The sequence below is a fragment of the Vipera berus genome, assembly GCF_964194415.1.
Source record: "Vipera berus genome assembly, chromosome: 2".
Lineage (NCBI taxonomy): Eukaryota > Metazoa > Chordata > Lepidosauria > Squamata > Viperidae > Vipera > Vipera berus.
The window spans coordinates 40,914,347-40,931,946 of NC_138203.1; the positions used below are offsets into that span (position 1 = coordinate 40,914,347).

Below are 17,600 nucleotides of genomic sequence, written 5' to 3' on the forward strand. Positions count from 1 at the left end.
TATAAACTTGTATATTTTCTTGTTAAATTCTTTAGGTGGCATTTTCAGAGGGTCAGGCTTTGTCAACAGTAACACTAACAGTCCTTGCAGATGTTATTCCTGAAGCTTCAGAGACACTGATTATAACTCTCACTCATATTAGCACCGTGGGCATTCAAGAGCCCCAGAGAGGAGCCATAATTGATAGAAGTCGAGCAAAAGCTATGCTTACTATTCTTCCCAATGACACTCCCTTTGATGTAGTGGGATGGCACACAGATTCTCTCTTTAACAAAGTAGCAGAGCCTGAAGGTGAGTCAGTTCTAAGAAAATCCTAGAGAAATTCAAATTTATATTTCCAGATTATTATTTTTTTTAAAAAAAAGGTCTTCTGATATACAATGTTGCAGTTACATCTATACATTTTTAAAGAAAACATTTCTGAATATAGTTTCAAACATTTTTTTTAATCTGGGGGGACCAATATAATATGTAAAATGTAATATATGATTAGCAAGAAATATGAGTTATATTTTTGTATTTAAGTGAGACATTTCACTGATTTTTTTAAAGTGTTAGAAATGTTTGAAAAAACTATGTTTGGAAAAGTGTGCTTACAATTTTTTTAATACCCTAATTTTTATCATAACACAATATTTTTCTCCATCTCAGAAAAATGCAATTTATGGAAGTAATATGAGTTATTACTATTAGGTAGTTTATTGGCTATAATCATATTAGTTTTGGTTGGAAAAAACAAACTCTTTCAATAACTATATATATATTCATTAACTTTTTATTTTTTTCTAGGGAGATCAACTGCTATTACTTTACATATTTTCAGAGAACAACCATTTGGTGATATTATTATACACGTAATATCCCACCCTATCTTGTCACTCCCTCTTGTTAATCAAGCCACTGAAAATGAAGATTATAGATTGGAAAACAAGACCATTATTATGACAGACAATATAACATTAGTTTCAGTTAATGTAACCATTTTACCAGTGAGTATTTGAAAGTATATAAATAGTTTGTAGCAAACTGATATGTGACTGACACATGAAAAGTGAAAATATTTTTCTGATTAATATTTCTGCATAAAAGTAGGGTAGTACTCAATAATTTAATGTTATTCCCTAATACATCTAAATCTGAACTAATTATATTTCTTATATTTAAAAGCCTATTTTTTCACTTCTTTCAACTTTACACTATATTTCACACTTTAAATGATATTTATACTAGTCAAAAATTCCCAAGTTGATTAATGTTTGAATATTATTTGTGTGTGAGAACAAGTCCAGATTATGTACTTGATGATTGATTGATTGATTAACAAATCAGTTAATAAATAGAAAAGTTGCTGGCGTATTGCCTTCTACAATTTGTAATCTCAACAACTAGATTTTATCTACATGTTCTCTGAGTGAATGGTATGGAGTATTCTATCATATTTATGATATACTACTACTAATAATAATTTATTAAATTTATGAGGACCAGTTTGATGTAGTGATTAAGACATCAGGCTAGAAAACAAAAGACTATGAACGTTGAGATGTGAAGTCACCTTGGTGACCTTGGGCCAATCATTTCTCAGCCCTAGGAAGAAGGCATTGGCAAATCACTTCTGAAAAACCTTTCAATACCATAGAACAGAAGAAAAATGAATTCAATATTGCCCAACTTCCAATGACTCTAGTTTCTATTAAAACCTTCCATGTTTATTTTCTAATGCTACAATTGTGTATAATCACTGATGCATCTCACCTGGGTAGATTTTCCTCATTTTTGTGAAGGCAAATTGTTTCCAATCTAGCATAGTATGGCATTTCTCTACAAGCTATATTATCTCTTGGGCCAGACGTCTTAATTAAACTCAAACAGAACATTTGAATTTAGTTTTACAAAATGACAGGGCCAAAATCATTTATTCCTATTATGGTGCAACTGAAGATTTGATGGGACAGGTAGATATAGCCTGGGAAAGGCTGTCCTTCAGACAATCTGACCCTTTTATCTTTAATCTTTAACCTTAAATTAATTTATCTTTAACTTTTCCTTAAATTGATTAGGTAATCAGATATATAGAGAAAAACAGTTTTTGATACAATGAAATTATATTTTTGAGCAAATAAAATATAATTTTTAACAATCATTTGTTTTTATATAATTAATTTTATTTATATTAAGGGAATTGGTTGCTTGCTCCTCCATATTTTTACTTTCCATTGAAGCAATCACAACTTGAAATGATTTATCTTACCAGTCTATCCAAAATCTGAATTTGCAAAATAATTTAAAACATTTTTTATCTTACAGGATAATATTCCAGAATTACAAGAGGGGTTTTTAATCAATATTAGTAGTGTGCAATTGTTGGACTCTTCTCTTACTAGAGGGCAACAGAGCATGAAGAAATTTGGTTTAGAAATAGCTGAGATTTTAATTGAAGAGAATGATAACCCCAGAGGAATATTTCAGTTCAATATTAGCAAGGTGAGAACAAACTGAAACATTTCAGTATCAAGAGCAGTAAATACTGTTCTTGTTGTAAGCTGACCATTTCAAGGTATGAAGGTAATAATACATACATTAATAACATGAAATTATAAATCTTTTACCCATGTTTAATATTCCTATTGCTATTGGGGTTTTCTATGATATAATGAAGCCAAGTGGTCCATAATTATATTTTTTCCTGTTTATCTTAACCTGAATATGACAGGATTTGTTGGCAAAGACTTGCTAAGCATCTATTGATCTTTACCACTAAAGGTATTGAATCTTATTCGTTCAATCAATTTCATTACAATCTGCTGACTTTCAGCAGCTTACATATATAAAATATGCTGTATAATATGACAAAATAATTAAATATTATTCCCACAAGATCTGGGAAGTTGGGCACTAGATTCTATTTAGAATAGGTATTTCTTCAGGTATTCAGATGCCAAACCATAAAAGGTTTTATAGGTCAAAAGCAGCATGTTAATTTATACCTAAAAATCAGTTGTCACTCAATTTAGGCCTGTAAATTCCATATTAGTATCCAGCATTGAAAGCCAGTGAGTATGCATTCTGAATTATTTGTAATTTCTAAGTAGTCTTTATGGATGGGCTGTCCAACCAATAACAATAACAGTTGGAAGGGACCTTGGAGGTCTTCTAGTCCAATCCCCTGATCAGGCAGGAAACCCTATACCATTTCAGACAAATGGTTGTCCAGTCTCTTCTTAAAAACTTCCAGTGTTGGAGCATTCACCACTTCTGGACGCAGATTGTTCCACTGATTAACTGTTCTAACTGTCAGGAAATTTATCCTTTGTATGTTGTAGTAGCTTATTACAGTGGTAATAAGGGTTGAGCTTTAGCCTACCAGGTAATGGCACAAGCGAAGCATTACTTGAAGCTGGGTGAAGACATTTCTACTTGCTGTTCTACCTTCAAGCAGGAGCTATGAGTGTAGACGGATCCCCAAATATAAACCTGTTCCTTCATTGTGCTTGTGAGATAAAGAAGTAGCACTGGTGTTGATAGAGAATTTTAATGTACAAAACGTAGTTACATCTTTCTTAGATTCAGCTTCAAGCTGTTCTCTCCCATCCAGGCCCTTAAAATGTACAGGCAGCAAAAATACAGTATCAATAATATTTCACCTATCTCTCCGTCTGCTCCCCTCAATAGACAGGATGGGCAGGTATCCAAAGAATAGGTGGCATAATACAATGTTGACAGATTCCCATCTACTTCACAGTATTCATAGGCTAAAAGGATTCCTGATAATATGCCAAGATAAAGAAGAACCACTATCAAAGACACTCTTCATATATTTAAATGAAGAAATAGAAAAGCTGTAACATTTCTCATAAAATAGGCCACTAATAATTAACTCACAAAATAAGTAATAATAATTAATTAACTAAAAGCTTTTATTAAGGGAGGAAATGCTCTGTTGTGATTCAGGGTCAGCCTGTGGGTTCGGCAGTTGGGTCGGACGACTCAGAGGAGGAGGGGGGTGTTGAAGACCTTGCTGAGGAGGTTGAAGATCTTGCTGATGAGAGCCCTCAGCCAGGCCCCTCCCACTTGGTCACCACAGAGACCCAGCTGTGTGAGCCTGACAGCGTGGATGAAGATGACCCACAGCTGGCCCTGCTCAAGGACGCCCGACGCAGGAGGCAGTCAATTAGGAGTAAACAGAGGAAGGCAATGGGGCTCCTCGGAAGGAGGCAGAGAGAAGCCACGCCCTGAACTCTATATAAGGGGAATGTGTGGGAGGGCTGGTTTGCTGAAGGCAACCGCTTGGATAGTTCCTGTTTCTTAAAGCTCCTGTTTCATGGTTGGTGTCTGTTTTATGTTAATAAATTTGGCAGGCTTTATTCCAGCCTCTTGCCGTTTGTAAAGGGGTTGTCCCTGCCTTTTCTGCAGGGCCGGTAGCAGGCTGGTACAGAACATGCTCAACTATTCCATGAGAAAATCCAGAGGGAGAAAATGGGTCTATGTATATATGTGATAAATGTGTTTGTACTTTTGTTACTCCCACTTTGGCCTAATAATCTCTGAAAGAGCAATTCCTAACTCCTAGAGATAGCCTATTATATATATATATATATATATATATATATATATATATATATATATATATATATATATATATATATATATATATATATATATATATATATATATATATATATATATATATATATATATATATATATATATATATATATATATATATATATATATATATATATATATATATATGGAAATATATATATATGGAAATATATATATATATATATATGGCTATATATATATATGGATATATATATATATATATGGATATATATATATATATATGGATATATATATATATATATATATGGATATATATATATATATATATATATATATATATATATATATATATATATATATATATATATATATATCACTCTTTTCCTTTCCCCCCCTCCTCCTAAAATACAGGCACTATGATATTTTTAATAAAATACTAATTTACCATTGTTTTCTTTCAAGGATATGAACAGGACAGTGGTTGCTTATGAAGTACCACCACCAGACAATATTCTGAAGCTGTCCATCATTCGGAAAGCAGGAACATTTGAATCAATAAAACTAGACTGGGAAGCCACACCTGCCTCTGCTGGTCTGAAAGACTTTTTACCATCATTTGGAAATCTTATATTTGCTGATGGACAAGTATGTAACATGTTGATAAAACATCTCCTCCCCATATTTTTTATCATTTTGTTCTTATGACTACAGCATGTTCCTTTTAAGATAATTGTTGGCTAATAATCACATATTTTTTTCACTTTTTTTACCTTTTAAGTACTTTTAAAGCTCATGTCTGTGCATAAATATTCAAAAATAAGCTTCATTGACTTAGTGAGGTCTGAAGAGCCTTTAGCAAACAATGATTGTGGTTCTAATACAGGATGGCAAATAGGTTCCTTTTTTGATGGCTGTTTGCGATTGGACAGGCACTCGTATTTACTCATAAATGTCTTACACTATGCATACCATCAATTGCTTCAAAGATGAGAGCCTCATTGAAATCTGACTCATGTTGATATTAAAGGTGTTGCAAAAGCTACCAAATATTAATAAGTAGATATTTTGTTTCTAAATGTGCCAGTGAATCCTGCTACATTTAGGGGTTTCCCTACTTCTTCTACTACAAAACCTGGTACTGACACAACTTGTAGCACATCAAGCCTTGTTGCTTGTCTTTAAAGGACAGTGGAAACTATTACGTAAAAGGGTTTTGTGGTATGTTTTTAACTGTTTATGTGTATGGTATGTATTATCCCAGAGTTGCCTTCTTTGAGGTTCCTTTTATCTATTTATTTATTAATCAAATTTATATAGCTGCCCACCTCACCAAAGGTGACTTTCATTTACATTTCTATTTTGCTTCACAATTAGATTTAAATTTCTTGAGCATGCTTGTGATACTTATTTCATCTTTGTTTTTATTTTTAATTTCTTTCCTAGGTTATGGGAGTGATAGAGATCACTATCATAGATGATGATGAGGTTGAATTTTTGGAAATGTTCACTGTTACCTTACTTAGAGTGACAGGTGATGCAAGATTAGGTGATGATGTGCAGGTGATAGTTACTATTGCACCAAATGATTCTCCTGCTGGAGTTTTCAGCTTTGAAGAAAAGCATGTAAGTGAAAGTAAGATCATATATTAATTGGCAGACATCCTTTGATCACTTGCATATCCAAACCTTAATGGATAGATATGTCCAGCTAGATGTCCCAGTCCAGCTGAGACCAAAAGCAGTAGTAGTGTAAATAATAAGCAGCTGAAATTAGCTAAGATGCTTCCAAGACAGGACATCCTTTCACAATATACTTCATCTAACACACACACACACACACACACAGAGAGAGAGAGAGAGAGAGAGAGAGAGAGAGAGAGAGAGAGAGAGAGAGAGAGAGAGAGAGAGAGAGAGAGAGAGGTGGGATTCAAATAAGTGAACAACCAGTTCTCTGTGTGGATGCTGCTTCCGGAAGACCATTCTGGGCCTGGGCAACAAAAAAATTAGCTATCGGTTCTGCTGAAATGGTGCGAACTGGCTGAATCCCACCACTGGAGAGAGAGAGAGAGAGAGAGAGAGAGAGAGAGAGAGAGAGAGAGAGAGAGAGAGAGAGAGAGAGAGAGAGAGAGAGAGAGAGAGAGAGAGAGAGAGAAAGAATTCATGTATAGGTATTTGAAAACAAGAGTGTGCAAAGCCTCTCCTTCACATGACTATATACAGAGCAATTGTTTTAGGTGCACAATATTTTCTGGAAGGGATGCATAGAGGCTTTCACAATGGTATACATAGCAACTTTCTTTACGCTCTTAGAACAGACAAGTATAGATACTTTGCATGACTTATATCCCATTCCCCTATCCCAAGGAGGATGTAGCTCTGGATTATTTTCCTCAATAAATAAATGAATAACTATATTTTTTTGACTCATTTGTTAATTGGTTTCTCTTTAATTAGTTTTAGGGATTGTGTAGAAAACAGATCATGTTTTAGGTCATGTGTATACAAAAATATTGAAAATTCCAAAGAGTTCACAAACTTCTAAGCACCTCTGTAGATAATCCATCCTTCCTTAGTGTTTGTGTTCATATTTAATTAGTACAATAGTAGCAATTTAGAAAAAACTAGAAAAAATGGTCCAGGAAACGAACTTTTTTCCCCCCGGCAGGCTTTGTTGATGATTGGAATACCAAAAGAAGTGTAAGCTATTTTAAAGACCTCTGAGTGTCAACAATCGGGTGTAAAAGTAAAATTGAGGTCAGGCATATTTTTAGGAGCTTAAGTAGCAATTCCGCACGTTAGTTTCAAAGCTGGCAACTCTCACATTGGATTAGAAGTGATACCACAACAAGAACTGAATAGCTGCAATAGCTATTGCAACTTCAATAGCTGTTTTATCAAGTGATTGTGTTTATCTAACAGATAGACCTGTGGTTGCAAATGAAGGTGCTAAATGGGACAAGAGAAGAAGTAATGCAGCTGCTGGAAGCAGAATTATTACTATAGCCTTTCATATATAACAGTTTTGTCAATTCATTTATTCTGAAAAAGAATTTTGACAATAAAGTACAATTTGTAGATAGAATTCTAACATAAATATATTTTGAATCATCTTCAGATTAGTCTTTGTTTACTAATTGAAACAAAAGAAAGATACTTACATTCATATGAAAACATCACTGTAACATACTGAACAGATTCAATGTTTATTTATTATACTTCTAATTTATATTTCTTAAGGACATAGAACAAGAAACAATTTAATTACTTTATAATTATAGGCTTTATTTGAAAAACCAAAAAAACCCAAAAAACAAAAGGTCACAAAGTCTACTTTATTTCATTATTTATGTATTACAATTATTTTTATACCACTCCATGGTGCAGCTCTGGGCAATAAATATTGCTATTAATAGGCTTCTTTGAATGGCTGCTTGTTTGAATTAAATCATTTGCCATATTAAACAGTTTTTGAAAGGAGAATGTGAGCAAACAGAGACAGTCCTTTATGCAGAGGTCCTCTTTATGTTTTATTGAGAGAGGTTGCATATGTGCATCTCTCCTGCTTGTTGGCAGTTTCTGGCACCAGGTACTAACTTTGGAGTACACTGCTGGTTCCAGCAATGGATCAAAAGTGCAATGTGTGGGACATAAAGGAAGCTCAACACTCAACATTTTGCTTGTTATTCAGTATTATTCTCCCTAGTACCAATATACTTCTTGTTTTAGGTGACAGTAAAAGAACCTCAGTCAATACATGACCCCACAGCAAATGTCTTTCTCACTGTAAGTCGAAGTTCAGGAGGCCAAGGAGAAGTCCAAATTCCTTGGAAACTGGAGGAGGCAGCTAGATATGATCTCACTCCTCTTGGTGGTACCCTTTTCTTTTCTGAGGTACAGCTTCTTTTGCCCCCTCACCTTTTTAATTTTGTGTTATTATTTTATTTTAATTCAAGCTTATGTATATGTATATATATATATATATATATATATATATATATATATATATATATATATATATATCATATTATCACATTCATGTATTTTCGTTGCTTTCTTTTTCATTGTGTGTTTTATTGTTCTATTATTTTGCGTCTGTTTTGTTTTCACTTCTTTTCATTTTTTTTTCTTTTTATTGTTGTAAGCCGCTTAGAGTAGCCCCATGGCAAAATAGTAAATCCGATAGATAAATAAATAAGTACATTTGACAAAGAATTTTTTAAAAACTGCATATTTTTCTCTGGTTAAATAATCTATCAGATTTATTCAAATAATTTTTTTTTATATTAATCTGACATATTTGCACTGTTAGCCACATGTAGAAAATAGAAAGATTAATGCAAATATGCAATTGTGAATTTGATATGGCTAGCATTGTTAGAGAAAAGCTTTCATTTTTTTTTCCTATGTTTTAGTGACATTCTCCTGTTTAACAACATTCTCCACTGGATATATGTCTTAACAGGGTTAAAATTCTATGCGTATCTCCCAAAATATATTAATTAAATTTGGTGTTTTTCTCTTTTGAAACTAATTTCACTTGATGATTTTAATTTCATTTAATGTTAAATTTCCCCTTTTCAGTATACCAAATTATAACTCTAAGATATATAATCATTATTTCCAATTTTATGCAGATGGAATCTCAGAAAACCATAATTTTGCATGCAATTCAAGATGGTGTTTTGGAAGGTGATGAACATTATTCAATTCATCTGGTGTCTACTGATAACACAGAAATATCACCTGTAAATGGTAAACACATTCATTTTAAACAGCATCCAAAGCTGTAATTGCAGCGATGCCAGACAGGTCTAATTACCTTTATTTTTTCCCTTGCCTGCAGTGTTTAGAAAACTATGGGATGCCATGGTTAGATTGAAATACAGAAAATACAGGGGTTGCGGCTTGTTGACTTTGTTCATAAGTTCTCCCATGTTAAAAGATTACTTTGTGCTATATCAGAATTGTAGCATTTTTGAAAAGTGTCTATTTCTTAAATAGAGGTGGGTTTTTTTTACTAACTAGTTACATGTGGTATTTGAGGCTTTTAAAAACATATGTTGAGGTTAAGATTTTTTCTCAACTATAAATGCTGAACGTTGTTCTGAATATTGGCTTTGATTCCAGTATTTCAGTGTCCAACAGAAAATCACATTATGTTGTATTAATCTTGTAATTTTTGTCAAACTTCCGTCTACAAACTGGACTGCAAACAGAAAGAACAAGCTTTTGATAAGTAGATTTATTGTGGAAGAATTAACAAAGTGATAATGAAAGAATTTGCATGATTTTTATGTCTCAAATACTGTATAAGCTCTATTTAAAGAGAAATAATGGTTTAAATTCTTACATCACACTCCCACCCACAAGGTTTTAACTGACTTAAATTAGTTAATTGCATTATATTATTTAAATTAAAGTAGTGAATAAAGGAAATGCTGTGGAAACAGTATTCTTAAACTTCAGTAAGATATTTGATAAAGTAGACTACAGCCTATTTCTTGGTAAGATAGAACAATGTGGGATAGATGGTATTGCATCAGGGCCCTATACAGCAATATGCAGTTCAGTGGTGAGAAAAGGTCCTCCACTTAGGAAAAACCAAATGCATAGGTACAGAATAGGCAATATCTGGCTTAACAGTAGTGTCTGTGAGAGGAATTTAGGTGTCCTGGTGAACCACTGCTTAAGTATGACTGCATAAGTATGAGTTAGCAGTGTGCTGCACCTTTTCAAAAAAGCCAGTGCAGTCCTAGGAATGACATGATAGCTGTCTTTCAATACTTGAAAGGCTGTCACAGGGAAGAGCGGGATGATTTATTGTCCATAGCATCTGAGAACAGGACAAGAAGCAATGGGTGCAAGCTCATCAGAGGGAAATCCAACCTGGAAATTCAACTTTCTCCTGACAGTGAGAAGAATTAATCAGTGGAACAGTTTGCCTCCTGGACTTGTTAGTGCTCCATCAATGGAAATTTTCAAGAAAAGATTGGACAAATATTTGTCTAGGATGGTATAAGTACTCCTGCCTTGGGCAGGAGGTTGAACTAGAAGACCTCCAAGTCCCTTCCAGCGCTATAATTCCCTGATTCTGTGAAAATGAGTTACCTTACTAGATTTTAAGGGACAGTATGATTGGCATAACTACAAGTTATTCCTTTGACAAGAGGAGTTTCCACCTGTCTTTTGCTTTGGAAATAAACTAGTCATATAGATTAGTTTTAGCTAATCTGGCTTATCTGGCTTCTAGTATAATAGCTAACATCTTTAATTAGAATGAGGAGATTTAGTTTTAAATCCAATTTCAATTATGGAAGTTCATTAGCTTATTTTGGAACAGTCACTATCTTATAGTCCAAATTCACAAGGCTTTTGTTGAAGGATACAAAATCAGAGGAGCAGAATAGAAATTTTAAAAATAAACAACTATATCTCCCTGATAATTAACATATGTTGAATTGGTATTCCAAATAAAAATATAGAATTGCATCCAAAATGTATCTAACAATGACTATGCTGGTAGGTATATTGGGAGTATAATCCAACACAGTTGGAAGCCATCAGATTGGGTACCATTAAATACTGACAGTTAATAATAGAAGTTTGCTAATTTACTTTTTCTTAAGAACTTCATGGTACTCACCGCCCTGAGTCCCTTGGGAGAAGGGCGGTATAGAAATCGAATAAAATATTTATTTAGTTACATTTATATACCGCCCTTTCCCTGAGGACTCAGGGCGGTTTACAGGGAATTAAAAAATCCAACATACAAAAGTTAAAACCGAATTAAAAAATATTAAATTGACCCTGTGCACAATTAAAACCCCAATTAAAAATTTCTCCTCAGCCTGGGCCCGAGAGCTCAAAGAGCCAGGTCTTCAGGCCCCGGCGGAATGATCGGAGGTCGGGGGCAGTTCTCAGCTCCACCGGCAGCTGGTTCCAGAGGGCAGGCGCTCCCACTGAGAAGGCCCTATCCCTGGGTGTCACCCGCCGGCAATCTCTCACCGGCGGAACCCTGAGCAGACCCTCCCTGTGGGAGCGTACTGGGCGAAGGGCATTTGATGCCGGCAGCAGGTGTTCCCTCAAATAACCCGGACCCAGGCCATGTAGGGCTTTATAGGTAATAACCAGCACCTTGAATTTCACCCGGAGGGCAACCGGAAGCCAATGCAGCTCGCGGAGTAGAGGTGTTACATGGGAGTATCGGGAGACCCCCATTACAACTCGCGCGGCCGCATTCTGCACCAGTTGAAGCCTCCGTGTGGTCTTCAAGGGCAGCCCCATGTAGAGAGCGTTACAGTAGTCCAAACGGGAGGTCACAAGCGCATGAGTAACTGTGCGTAGGGCGTCTCGGTCCAGATAGGGACGCAACTGGCGCACCAGGCGAACCTGTGCAAAAGCCCCCCTGGTCACGGCTCCTATATGGTCTTCAAAATTGAGCCGTGAATCCAGGAGGACGCCCAAGTTGCGAGCCCTATCAACGGGGGGTAACACCTCACCCCCCATCATTAAAGATGGAATAACTTGGTTAACCCGAGATGCCGATATGCACAGCCACTCAGTCTTGGCGGGATTGAGACGAAGCCTGTTTCTCCCCATCCAGACCTGAACCGCCTCCAGGCACCGGGACATCACGGAGAGGGCATCACTGGGTTGGTTCAGGGTGGAAAGAAAAAGTTGGGTATCATCAGCGTACTGGTGATACCCCACCCCAAAACCACGAATGATCTCGCCCAGCGGGTTCATATAGATGTTGAACAGGAGGGGCGAGAGAACCGACCCCTGAGGAACTCCACAAATGAGAGATATAATATAAATATGTTGAGGAAAAAAATGAAAATTATGTAATAGTTATCATTATTGCTTTGTGTTATGATTTTAAAAAATGTCTTGCATCAATCAGCTTTTATTGGCAACCTCTTTTATGTTTACAGGTATAGCAACTATTACTATATTGGCAGATCAAGGAGCTTCTGGGGTTGTTGGGATATCTTCACAATCCACCCATTTCCTGATTGGGGAACCCATAGGAAAATATAATGGAACTGCTTTTATTGGGTAGGAAATCATTACATTTTTGTATCTTTGCTATAAAAATCATTTTCAGTTTGTGTAAGTATTTAACCACATCTCTAAAGGTATGTCTTAATAGCAATTACCTGTTTTAGAGTCATTAAAATGTTCCAGGTTTTCAGATATTGGTTCCTTTATCCTTTGGTAGTTTTTGATATATATGTTAAATAATTCTAAATTTTCCCATTTATCGTAAAGAATTCTAAGTATAGAGCTTCATAACTAACTGTACAATGCACGCAGAGGAGCACTCAGATATAATTATTGTAGGCACCAGCTTATCTTGGAGACTGGGAGATCTAGTCTTGCTTTAGGCACAAATCCAACTGGATTACCTTTAGCAAGCATTCTCTCTCAATTCTGGAAAGAAAGCATTGGCAAACCCAAAAATATTGATGCAGGGAAATGCCCAGCCAAGCAGTGGGGAGGCCTCAAGTGCAGAACTAGCCTCGAATCCTTGTGCAGCCTCAAGAGATCCAGAATTGATCCCCCTTTATCATCACAGAGCCTTATCTATCTATTTCCAGATGAAGACTGGCAGTCTGGGAAGATTCCTATATAATAGACAGAATGTAATAATACATAACTTGGATCCAGTCGCTTGTGCCTGACAGTTGCCAAAATAAGTGCAGAGGCTTGCTAAGTAGTTGCTGGGGGGGGGGGGAAACACACCAATACATTCATTGACTTTTACAATGAAAGATATGATTTAGAATTAAGATAGCATTTTTTTCTTTTTTTGATATGGAAAATATGAAGACAAAAGGAGGATTGATTTGAGTAAAACTTTCAGCTATATAAATGTAATTAATATTGAGAAAATCATAATTGATAAAGATATTTCAAATACTGATGGGAACTCAAACTTTAATAAGAGTATGAAAAACAGGATATTAATGAATTGACATTATTGATTTATGAATTGATATTATTGTTATTTGTATGATATTAGTAAAATATGATGAAGATGCTTATATCTAACTTTGTGTACGTTAACAGTACCAAAAATTGTAATGGTGTAATGAAGGGAAATATGAAGAAGAAAGGAGGATCAGGGGGAAAATACTGGATTGTGTAGTATTGAACATATTTATATTGAAAAAGTTAATGTTAAATATTTGAACTCAGACAATATGTTGTTTACTAAGCACTAAAGACTGTAGTTTTTTAAAAATTAATAAAACTTTTATAAAAATGTAGCAGTTTTAAAGATCTGGCCTAATATGCTCATGACACATCGACTCAACATACTACATTGTTTTGGAAAACTTCTTAACTTCTTTCCATTGATATCTTGTAATCCAAAACACCCTCAGGAAACTGTAGAATTTGTGGTTTACAACTGCAAATCATATATGTGAATTATTAATACAAATAAAGTGTGTTTATATTTCATGGTGATTCATATAAATTTAGATATGGCTGTTGAATATACAGTAACCCATTTAGAAAAATATCAAGTTATTTTGTTATTATTCAGAAGGAAAGATGAAGAAAACTCTGTAGAATTGGTTGAAGTATTTATACATGATATCTAGGAATGTTATTGGACCATTACTGAATAATATTTTAAACATGACTGTTTTTTTTTTGTTTGGCAGCCTAGTTCGTGGGCCAGGGATCTTTGGAGAAATCACAATCTCCTGGGTTATAACATCACCTGATCAAAATGAATTTGCTGATGTATCAGGAACTGTCACCATGAGAGATCAGCAGTCTGCTGCTGTTATACTGATTCAGGTATAAATTGTTTCCAGTAGTCAGTGCTGACTTGGAGACACAAATGCAACTTTAATAGTAGCAATGGAGGTCCTTTGTTCTTTATTTTGACTTTTTTGTTTGAAGTTTGTTAAGTGTGATCACTACTAACCAAAATGCTTTGAGTCATTTATATTTATTTATTTAAATTTTTGAGCCTGACTTTATTTCACATGTTACTGCTTTTAAGTTGCCTTTGGTAAGCTTTCTTCGGATGTATTTTTCTTTAAAGGCAACTCAGAAATCTTTTAAAGAGGAACATAAAATATTGTTATACATTTTCAGGTTCAGTGTAGCACTGGTGGAGAGTCTTGCCAGTATATTTGTATTAGTAATGGTAATATGTCATCCATAGATGATAGCACTATATATACTATGACAGTTGGTTTTCTAAGACAATGAACTTTTTGCTATACTTTATATTACCTCATTATTGTTAACAATCTATCTTTCCTTTGCAGACATTGTTATTCAACCATACACCTTAGCTCAGACTTAATAACAAATATCTGTTGTTCCATGTAGCATAGTGAATATTTCTATATGTTTTTCAACTTAATATGTTCACTCTCTTCTAGGCTCTTGATGATGATATCCCAGAAGAAAAGCAACACTATCAGTTTCAGCTAACAGATATTAGCAATGGTGGAATCATAGATGAGGAGGCCAAAACAGCAAATATCACAATGGCTGCTAGTGATTTGCCATACGGGCAATTCACATTTTCTCAAGATGTACTGCAAACAACAGAAGAAGAAAAATGGGTAGGCAGAATTTAAATCCTAATTTATTAGAACAGCTTTTCATACATTAATGCCGAGCACTATAAGACAATAAGTGTTCCAAATGCTTAATTTTACTTTGGGTTTTAATTCTGTTTTGATTTAGATATCAATCATTTGCTGTTTAATTAAACTGTAAGTGTTTACCTGAGAAGTTTCTGAGATATATTCTTCATGTTATATATTAGGGCAGGAATATTGCATGAGGGACTCACAAAATAAAATATATGGCCTTTCAGCTCTCTAGTAATCTTTAGAGAATGGCCAATTTTTACATATTTAATGTTGATTTAAAAATAAATTTATTTCAGTCCAGAGTATACTGGAAGTTGCCGAAGACCTGGTTAAAACTGTAAAATCCAGTTCTTACCAAGACAGCTGACAAGTAGAATTTTTTTAAATACTTTAATATAATTATGTACTCTTCCTTTGCAAAGCATTTCAAAGTGGTTTACCACAAAAACAGCAATACTAGCAGTACATTAAAACAGTGTTTATCAAACCATGGGTTGCAACAGAGCAGGAGGTTGCAAATAACTCAGAAATAGTCACAAAAGGTTTTGAAATATTTAACTTATTTCCTGTTTTGTTTTTGTAGACTTGCAGTGGGCATGCAAAGGCAAAGTGGGAAGCAAATCCTACAGCATTGTAATTGGTGGATATTCCCTACTTAATGATGCCCTCTAGCTTAGCATGCAGTAGTCAGTCAGTCCTTTATTATAGCCAAGGACCATAATTCTGCTTGCAGTAGTATTTCTGCCTACAGGAGTGTATATATTAGAGAAGTTCAGTACTTTTATTTATTATTTTAAAGTTCTAGCCTTTCAAAATGAAAAAGGGGGAAATAAGAGAAAAGCTAATGTTCTAGAATTAGTGCTGATATAAAATAAGCCTAAGTCAAGAAAGTGGATGACGGTGTATAGTTCACTGAGTCAAATATTGTTTTATTGCCTAATATAAACCCCAATTAAATTACACAAAAGCTTCAAAAGATATCAATAAAGAGATACCCAAAAGATTTAAAGATACCCAATTCACATTTTAATTGTATAGTTAATTGTATCTTTTATTCTTTTATGGATTCTTGTTTAATTGAATGATTTTATTAGCAATTTTGGTAGTATATTACATAGATATATCTTAACAGGTTTTGCTGGTTAGTGACTGTAAATTGTTGTTTTAAATTAGATTATGTTTTTACAATATCGTAAGATATTTTTAAATACAAATTGCCTCTGATCTTTTGAATGTGTCTTATATAGCTTGTTGAAAAATTCACTGCGAGATAATAAGTTGTTATTATTTTCTTTGTAAGGATGAGAAAGGTTATGCAGCTGCTTAGCACACCATCTAGTGTTCAAAACTCTCCTAATTACTCAACTTATTTTCAGACCTCAGTTTCACCAAAAGTTATTGATGTTGGAATTAAATTTATGAAAGTTGAAATCATTCTTTATTTGGAATCAATTCCAAATCACTGCATAATATGAAAATGTAAAATATGCTCTATAGTATTATTTGCAAACTTGCAATGTACATTTCTTCTATTGTCTGAAGATAATGTTTATAACAAACTGTAAGAGTTGTAGTATAGATCAAAGAACAATAAACTGTGCAACAATCCAAATGGTATGGGTTGTTGTTTTTTCTCTACTAGAAAACAGATATCCGAGTTAAATTATGTTAGTAGAATTCATTAACATGAATGCTTTCCCGGAAGGGGCTTGGACTAGAATTCTTGTGGTCCTTCTAATTCCAGAATTCTTTGATTCTGTGCTTATCAGAAGGTACATTTCATCTTAGAAAACATTTGTCTCCAACAGGCTAACATCACAGTTGTCCGTTCTCATGGATTTTACAGAGAAATTCACCTTTTGTATAAGATGTTGAATGGGACTGCAGTGGAAGGCTCAGACTTTGGTGTGACTCCAGGAGAGCTTATTTTCAAACCCACTGAAACTGTTAAAACTATTTATGTTGAAATCTATGATGATGATCTTCCAGAAGGTCCTGAGGATTTTTCAGTAGTTATTACAAAAGTAGAATTACTGGGAAGGTAAAAAGAAAAGCCATATTTTAGAAAAAATATTGACTAGAGTTATTAAACATAAAATACCATTTAGCAAATCTTAGTATCTTAGTTGATTTTCTGATCAAGATCTAAAGTAAACATGAATTTAATATGGATGTACCTTATCTTACAGTTCTCTTGCAATGCAGAAATGCAAAAACCAGTCTCTTTCTAATAGTAATAACTTGTAATTTGGTGTTATTACTGAGGCAGTCACAGGTACTCCTCAGGTTATGATGGTAACAGAGACCAGAATTTCCATCAATAAGTGATATCATAAAGTGTGATATCACATGACCACATCACTTAGCAACCCCAGTCCCAGTTGTTATTGTAACCCTGATTATGTG

At 34.3% G+C, this 17,600-nt stretch overlaps 1 protein-coding gene across 1 annotated transcript in view; it reads left to right on the forward strand.

Annotated features, from left to right (window-relative positions):
- Positions 1-17,600, forward strand: part of ADGRV1 (adhesion G protein-coupled receptor V1) — a gene marked incomplete at its 5' end in the record, with an annotated part of 265,197 nt that overhangs the window by 104,327 nt on the left and 143,270 nt on the right. The window contains 11 exons of the mRNA XM_081318856.1: positions 36-291; positions 790-989; positions 2,308-2,484; positions 5,029-5,211; positions 6,010-6,189; positions 8,293-8,457; positions 9,201-9,318; positions 12,501-12,624; positions 14,241-14,379; positions 14,976-15,161; positions 17,003-17,235. Coding sequence (XP_081174982.1) covers positions 36-291; positions 790-989; positions 2,308-2,484; positions 5,029-5,211; positions 6,010-6,189; positions 8,293-8,457; positions 9,201-9,318; positions 12,501-12,624; positions 14,241-14,379; positions 14,976-15,161; positions 17,003-17,235 — 1,961 coding nt within the window. The remainder of the gene's footprint in view (positions 1-35; positions 292-789; positions 990-2,307; positions 2,485-5,028; positions 5,212-6,009; positions 6,190-8,292; positions 8,458-9,200; positions 9,319-12,500; positions 12,625-14,240; positions 14,380-14,975; positions 15,162-17,002; positions 17,236-17,600) is intronic.